Source organism: Morone saxatilis, unplaced genomic scaffold, assembly GCF_004916995.1.
Source record: "Morone saxatilis isolate NCDOM2014 unplaced genomic scaffold, NCSU_SB_2.0 Contig18, whole genome shotgun sequence".
NCBI lineage: Eukaryota > Metazoa > Chordata > Actinopteri > Moronidae > Morone > Morone saxatilis.
In genome coordinates, this window is record NW_023339740.1 from 13,978,872 (window position 1) to 13,987,503 (window position 8,632).

At 40.5% G+C, this 8,632-nt stretch overlaps 1 protein-coding gene across 1 annotated transcript in view; it reads right to left on the reverse strand.

Moving 5' to 3' along the window:
* Positions 1-8,632, reverse strand: part of LOC118328937 (sodium-coupled neutral amino acid transporter 3-like) — a 35,828-nt gene that overhangs the window by 5,902 nt on the left and 21,294 nt on the right. Inside the window, exons 5-12 of the mRNA XM_035662881.1 lie at positions 7,927-8,000; positions 7,413-7,505; positions 7,121-7,202; positions 3,443-3,525; positions 1,928-1,986; positions 1,405-1,551; positions 596-675; positions 62-162 (exon numbers count right to left, since the gene is read on the reverse strand). Of these exons, the coding sequence (XP_035518774.1) occupies positions 62-162; positions 596-675; positions 1,405-1,551; positions 1,928-1,986; positions 3,443-3,525; positions 7,121-7,202; positions 7,413-7,505; positions 7,927-8,000 (719 nt within the window). The remainder of the gene's footprint in view (positions 1-61; positions 163-595; positions 676-1,404; positions 1,552-1,927; positions 1,987-3,442; positions 3,526-7,120; positions 7,203-7,412; positions 7,506-7,926; positions 8,001-8,632) is intronic.

The following is an 8,632-nucleotide window of genomic DNA, read 5'->3' on the forward strand; positions in this document are numbered from 1 at the left end:
GATAGATAGATAGATAAAGTCAGAGAGAATTTTCTGCAATGGGAGGAGGACCAGGCCTCACCATAGAAAGTTAGGTATCCAAAAAGGGCAGCCAGGAAGTACATGCTGTACATGACTGCAATGGAGATGTTGGCCACATGCTGCATCTTTTTCTTGGTGGGACTGAAATCAGAAGATATTGCCATGTGATGTCACACACACAAACATAAACACACACACACACACAGACACACACATAACATCAGAGCATCCACTGTCAAATTACTGTATATGCCATATGTCACTAGAAAATATCATCTTCAGCTGCGGTGCTACTTTTGTAGCAGAAGTATGCCTTAGAGATAAGATCAACACATCACAACTAATCTTGGGAGAACAAGCAGCAGTGGTTCAAAGCAGGATGATCAGTTTAAACTAACAACATGCTACATCATACAAGCAGTGCCAATGCATTTCAAAATAAAGTGAAAGCAGTGCATGTGACTACGTTATGATCAGCCAAGCACAAATCGGACATAGTAGCTTTCCTCTTTGTTATGCAACTGATTATTTCTTGTCCAAAAGATAGCAGGAGATTTCTATCATAAGAACATACTTGCGCAGCTCTGTGTAGATGGGCAGGACCTCGGGGTGGCACACAAAGGCGAACGCCAGGATGGGGATGGTGTAGGCCGTCTGAAAATGAACCCCAACAGGTCACCATAGATACAGCAGCACCATCCCAGACGTCTTACCACCAACCTCGCACTTTACTGCCGATTACTCCCTCAGACACATCACAGAGATCTAATTGTTTCCCTGTGATTAACTTGGGCCTGGCTGTGGACCAGCTTTAGCCTATTTAAGAATGCCTTACTTGTGAGCTGCTAAGCAGCAGGAATTGGTCTTACTAGTCTGGGTTAGGAAAGTCTCATACATCTTTAAGGGATGCTAATAAAGACTTGATAGGATTTTATATGTAATGTTACAAGCTCTAGCTGTGTTTCAGGAGTCATCTGGTATGCATTGTGTGTAAAAAGTAAAGGTACTAAGAAATGTCAGGTCTTTCCCATTTCACTCCTTGCCTGTCTCTTTGGTCCACAAAGGGCAAACTTGATGATCTCACTGGAAGCAACAGAATGCCAAAGCAATTTTTATTGTTCTGCCGACAGGAGCAGACAGCTCAGGGGTCACTGTCCATCTTTGAGCCTTGCATTAATCGCAGACTATTGTCTATCATTAACAGCTTGATAAAAGCCCTTCTTGAGTGCAACTGAGTGCTTCAAACCCAGTGCCATGCTTGGATTGTGAACTGTCACTGGCAAACATGCCGAAGATGACTATGACATAAGTGAGTGTCTGTCAGTGGCCATGGCAGTGGAGGTGGATTTGCAGTTTCCGACTGAGTGACATGCGTAAACCTACTTGTGAGTTGAGGTTGGCCATTTTGGGAATGCAGGCAGGATTATCCTCCCCGCCGGGGTCAGCGACACTGACATTCAGCACACTGGCAGTGCCATTAAATGCAAAGTCCACGAATGGACAAGGGGTATTGAACTTCTTGTAGATGACCTGTACAGTGCAGAGGAGAGGCGTTAGAAACACAGGCTGTGGGACAGAGTTAGCATACAGACGGGTGGAAAATATGGCACTGACAGAGCGAGAGAAAGAGTGGGAGAGAGAGGGAGCAATGCGTGGATTACAGCTCACACAGCCAAAACTAGGTCAGAGAAAGACAGAGAACCAACACAGCCTGGAACCGCAGCGTGCAAACATTAGTCCATGGCAATGAGTAGAGAGAGCAGGGAATACTAAAGAGGTGGTGGGAAGGTGGAAAAAACCCAGACTGATCCGAGTGCATCTGAATATGCTTCCTTGATGTTTCTGCCAACAGATAAGAAACAAGAAGCAAGACAACAACCTGTATACCAAGAGTTAGAAGACATACCGAAATGAGGAAGAAAACCATGCAGCTCAGGGAGAAGCCACTGGTGTATCCCAGGTATCCTAAAAGACAAACGCTTCATTAGCATTTCTCTCATCTGGGATTACATGGTCATGCTTAATCTGAAATATATTGCGCTAAATGCTAATATGAGCCACGTATATCTCCCCTCTCTGCTAAACTCTAATAACTAATCACTAGTGAGGTAGCGCAGCATTTTCCTGTTGAACTGCATCTTATGCTGTATGTTCTTCAAGCCTATGGTGGACTGTGCTGGAAGTCGAAGCTCATTACTTGACTGGACCAACTGGCTCTGTTCTCCTTGATGTCTCGGCAAGAGACAGACTTCTTACAAGAGGTCAGCCAATACGCCTCCTTTTCTCACTTCCAAACTAGCTTCCCTTGGTTTTTTCTTCTTCTTTCCATCTGTTTTATTTTATGTGCTAGCTCTTCCAAAGCGCTGTAATGCAGACAGACTGCAGGACACTCCACCGACCTTGTGAAACACATTGGATTTGTGTGTGTCACAAGAGCAAAAAAGACTTATTATTTTAAAGTCAATCTAGGAGTGTGTTGACAAGTTAACAGACTCGGCTACAGAATGGACACAGGGGCATAAGTCATGTACCAATGGACATCTCAGCAGGACACCAGCGGAAATGGTCAGGGAGGAAGACCAATGGAGGGGTGGAGAAAGACAGAACTCTTAGATCTGAAAAATCCTCTCTCTGCCGTAATAGAAAAGGTTCTGCCCTTCAATAAAAGCTAAAACATCCATGTGTGGGTCTTCATTCCTATCGTTTCAAACCTGAGGATTCTTCAAAATTCGTGAAATGTTTTCATTTTGATTTAATATTAAAATACTCTTGTAAATCTTAGAAAACCTTCAGTTAAAGCGAGACTATGTAACTATTGAGAGAACAAATACAATACACTGCTACTACAGCAATACTTGGTCTGGTAGCAAACTTAAAGGTCCAGTGTGAAACATTTAGGAGGATCTATTGGCCGAAATGGAATATTATATGCATGTCACATGTCAAACTATGTTTTCATTAATGAATAATATCCTGAATACAGGATTCGTAATGTTTCTGTTACCTTAGAATAAGCCCTTTTTATCTAGAAGAGATTAACCAAACACTGCTTATAGGTAGGGGCGTTCAGGTTTTTCTTGTGTTCCACAGCCACCATAGTTTCTCCTTTGCGATGCCACTAAATCCTACACAGTGGTCCTTTAAACTAATCATTGCTGTATAACAGATATTACTGAGTCAGTTGGCTTACTTTATTACTCTTCTCCAATTGTGCTGCTGTTACAATAGCTTAGCATTTTAGCTAAACACTAAACAGTAGTTCAGCATTTAACATTAGCCTATAATTTGCAGCTACATATCTTGACTGTACAAAAGTTACAGTCTCGCTTTAATCTAATCATGCAAAACGTAACACAACACAGGATTTAGAAGAATGAGTTGCAAATCCTATTGTAAGAAGGATGTGATATTACATACTCACCTAGCTGTTTCATGAGAGCCAGTGGTAATATTACTGCAATAGATACAATGATCACCAGGTAGTTCCCATTCAGGTACCATTCGCTGCAGAGAGGCAGAAAGACACAGAGAATTAAATGTATTGATTTGGAATTACTCGGCTCAAATGCTCCTCTCAATCTCAGCTCTGTTAAGCATTTGCACTGTGTCAGATATTGATTGATAGGACACAGGAAGAAAGTGTGTGGACAGCTAAAGGAAATGAGGTACACACAATTAAGGTTGACTTGGCAGAAAAAGCAGAGGTACTGACTGAGGATTATTTTATATCTACATGACCATGCTGAGTAGTTTAATTCACAGCTGAACAGAAATGAACATAAATCAAACTCAACTGGTTCCCTCAAAAGCAAATATCCAGAGTGGAAAAAATAAGCCTCTTTGCTCCCTGTACCACTGAACACTAAGAACCGTGGCTGTAGCTAGGACGCACAGAGGTCATGTCCTCAGCAGTGTTTTTATATCTCTCTCTCTATATATATATATATATAAGAAGTTAATAACACACACAAATTCTACATTGTAGTTTTTTAGGCTGATTCTGGTATTTTTTAGATTCTGTTTCTTTAAATTATACATTTAAAACTGATTAAAATAAATTGTATTAAGTATCTAGGCAGTGTGGAGAAGATTTCAGCACATAGACAATGATCCTTCAGATAAAACTCAGTAAAAATGTAACCAAAAGATTGAAAGAAAATGTAAAATCAGAGCAAAAATAATTTATAAAACAATTTACAGACTTTTTGATGGCTAGCCAAACATTTCAGCTGGGTATGGGGTTGTAATGGGGGAAACCGGAACCCTTTCCATAGTATTTATAAAATCCTGGCTAAAGTCCTGCTGAGAACTTAACTAAACTTAGTATCAGAAAGTAGAGTAAATCCCAGCTGACACTGGACGAGAGGCGGTGTACAGCGTGGACAGGTTGCCAGTCAGTAACAGAAACACATTCCCACCTACAGGCAGTTTAGAGTCAATTAACCTAACACTACATGTCGTTGGACTGTGGGAAGAAAACTGGAGTACCCACAGGAAACCCACGCAGGCACAGGGAAAAACATGTGACCAGTGGACTCCACTGACACAATGTACCACATGTTACTGTCTCATGCACAGCCATGTCTAGGAAACAAACCTCTATGAACTATTTTTAGATTGACACAGTAGGAGTGATTAATTTCTTCTCTTCTATCAGGCGGGAGACAGAGATGCAACATCTGTTGGCCACATACACACACAAACACACACACACACATCTCAAAAAAAGAAGAGGCTCATCTATCCTCTTGTCATCCTCCCCTCCGGCCATCTGGACCAGGGACACAATATCTCTCCAACACTGATAAACACAAACATACAAACATACAGTGTTTTACAAACATGCAAACGTTAATCACTAATAATCACAGCGACAGAAACTTGATCGAGCACTCTCCACACTGAAATACCAGTAAGTACACTGGTTGAACAAACACACAGACACAGCCTCAGGTGTTCATTGATTGTGCATGTGAGCTGACCAGGGTCAGGTTTGTTAAAAAAACAACACACATCTAGGGACACAAATAGGCACACCCATGCGTTTACACATGTAGAGGGGTGGACAAAACAACAGGAACCCCATATACATTATGATATAAGTATTATATACTTTGTGAAGCTTATACTTTTCCATTTTGTTGACACTGTATCTGTTAATCTTCTTTTTTACTCACTTTCATAGAAAAACACAGATTTATTTTTAAAAGGCACAGATCAGTTTCAATAGATTGCTGTGCATGCTAACTATTTTGTGTTTCCTGCTGTTAGAAGACATTGTGCATCATACAGTATACTCTCCAGAAACAGAAAATGAAGTGAAGGGAAGTTTCCTTGAAAATACAAAAATAAACAGTTAGTGCTTGCTCTGCAAATAGCATTTTGATTTTTTCCAATATTTTTGTATTATTGACTTTTTTTCATCAGATTTTAGATTGCTTTATAAAAAATCTAAATAAACACAGATGAATTCCTGGAGATTCATTATTTTTTATGAAATTGAAAAATATCCATAGATGCAGTAAACAAAAACTGAACCCTGTAAGCTGTAATAACTGTAATGTTTATAATTATAAGCTCCGTCATTGCAGTATAATTATATTCTATTTTAAAGCAGTGTTTGCTGTAGAGCGATTGTATTATATTGCATTGGATTGTGGGGTGTCCCTGTTATTTTGACCACCCCCTGTACAGTTTAGCAATATAAACACACACCCACTGACAGGATGAAATGCCACTGGGACAATCTAGTCTGTCATTTCAAATAAACAGTGATTGTTGACCATGGCCAACAGCACCAAGCACTGCACGAAGAAAACAGAGTAGACACCAGAAAACAACATGGACGTGTTGTCACACTATATAACTTCTATAGTGGCTGTTTATAGTGGTACACATCAATCTGAACATTTGTGGTAGCAGTGGTAGTCTTCATTCTCTTCCATACAGGCTGAAACCGGCGCAGTGTGTGTGCTTGTTTCATCAGTTACCTCTGTTGCAATATTTGTGAGAGGCAGCAAAATGTCATCACTCCTTTGTACATTTTATTATGAGGGAGCATGAAACTTCTCCTCCTCACCCACTTCCTCTCAAACCCAAAAACTAGGTGAGGAGAGGCCCTAACTGGGGTAAGGGTTAAGGAGTAAGGGGGTAGCTTCACACTAAAAATCCCATCCAAGGAAGTGAGCGTTGTTTGTCTCTGAGGCCACCTGCACTGGCCAGTGATATCCCATGGTTTACGTTTTTAGCCGTGAAGTCTAGCTGTGTTTTGATGTGAGTGTTTCTCTGTGGCCATGCTGCTCTCCTCCTCCAGGGTCACTATCACAGCTGTTCTCACGCCAGCTGCTCAGTACATCCAAAGCAGCACCAAGCTCGCCAATTGGCAGGGCCTGACAGAACTCTTCTGTGGAGGCTAAAATCTTTATACACACAGGACAGCTGCATGAGGTCCCATAGAGAAGTGAAGGGCTATCACACTGCTTTTTTGTAAAACATGAGCAGGTTATGTTTTTAACCCTCAGGATGCATGGAAGTGCTTACAAATGTCACACTGAACCAGATGTATTTACTGCATTTCAAGTGTGAGGAATCACTTTTATATTTTTACTTTAAAGTAGAAGCAAGGAACTCGTTTCACTGACATCGAGGTGGCAGGCATTAGGAATAACTAATATGGAAATCTTCTTGCTGATGGTCGGGTGTGTTTATAGGTCATGGAGGTATCAGTATTAAACTGAAACTGTTTCACAACCATTTAAAAACTCCTTGTAGTAGGTTTAAGTGCAAGAAAATAAAATAAAAATCTGCAGCATTGCAGGTAGACTATGTGCTTCTTTGTGACATTTTAAACACAGGCCAGCACTTTAATTTTAAAACAATGATCATCTCCATGATTTGTGGGACAAGCCATAAAACGTAAAGTTATAATTCTTAAGATTTTCAATGAACAGCAACCTCAGCTGTAGTCTAAGTCTAAGTGTTTACATTTTGTTGTTCTCTATAAACACGTTTAAGTTATTAGTGGTGGACTCTGCCATTACTGGATGTGTGCTACTGCTAGTATGAATAGAAACTTCTATGTCATGCATTGACCACTCACCCTGCAGGTTTATCCACCTTCAGAAAGGCCTGGATGACCAAAGGAAACTCATACTTGACTATGTACAGGTAACTGGACATGGCTGTGGAAAGGAGATACAAACACGCTAATGAGTTAGTACTAAACTACACAGAGGCTTATGTACAGTATAACAATGAAAGCACCCTCACACATAAGCACACACATAGTAATCCCAAGCAACAAATGACAGAATACTATTATGAGTATTATCCCAGAAATGTCAGAAGGAATTTGTGTGTATGTGTGAGCACAGATGGCAGTGTGACCTCACCTCCAATGTTCTGCAGCGTGATGGCAATACCTGCCGCCATCTTCCCCGCGGTCCCAAAGGCCCTGTAGCCGAGCTGCTCGTACGCCCGAATGCCTGAGTCACAAATACCAGATACATTTTATCAATGTGTTAAATCCATACTAACAATGTGTATGACTTTAAAGAGACTGTAAATTAAATTAAGCTTCTGCATTTGTTTTAGATCTCATCGTCTGAGGTTTTGGTAATTTGCAGATGACACCACGATGGTGTAATAAGCAGTATTGTAGGATTACAATAGAGACAGCTTTTGTCCACAGGCACCACAGAGACTTTTCAACAGTGTGCAGGGCACAAGGACAGGAAGCTACTAACCCGCTGTGTTTTTCTGTTCTATTTAATCAAGTCTACTTATTTGTTTATACTGTAACACTACTGTGAACATGATGATTGTAGAGCTGCCAGGGGATACATTTTCAATAAATTCCTTGTGTCTTTGAATAAGAAGATTCAGATTGTCAGGCTACATACGTACCTACAATGCCAGATGACTTGAGCAGTAAATGGATGGAATATGACGAGAGGACTGCCACCACTGTTAGAAGTGTCCTGAAACAGACACACAACAATGGGTAATGTACAGCATTACTGCCACTTCTTTGACCAGCAAAAATCATTTTTTTATCACTATTAAACCCAGTGTTTTCATTTTTCACACAACTGAAAATCTCAGTTTTGTAGGTTACATTTTTTCACTGTACATTACCCTGTAGGCTATTTATACAGCTGCAGCATATATTTTGTGGATGTCGATACCTAGATTGTGTCTTAAGAACAGAGTCCCTGTGGCTCTTCTTTACCCTGGTTTGTTACTCAAGCTGATCCAATGAGGCTGCCCTGTCAGCCCTCTGCCCCCTGCCACATTAAGTAATCACACACACACACACAAATACCAGATGGACAGCTTCACAAGAAACGTTTCCAATGCAATGCTGAGATTGACAAACTGAAAAAATCCTTTTATAAACATTAATCTTCCCCTCTTTGTTCCTCAGTTATGGAATAACCCACTTGAGTCACAACAACAGTCATTCCTTCCATTTTCAGTAATAGAGACATCTCCGCCAGAGGAACTTCACTTGCAATCTTTCTCTCTCCACTGACTCATATTCATAGTTTTACAAGTTTTTTCTCTTCATGCATTCTGCTGCAGTTATTATCTTATCTATTTTTCTAATTAA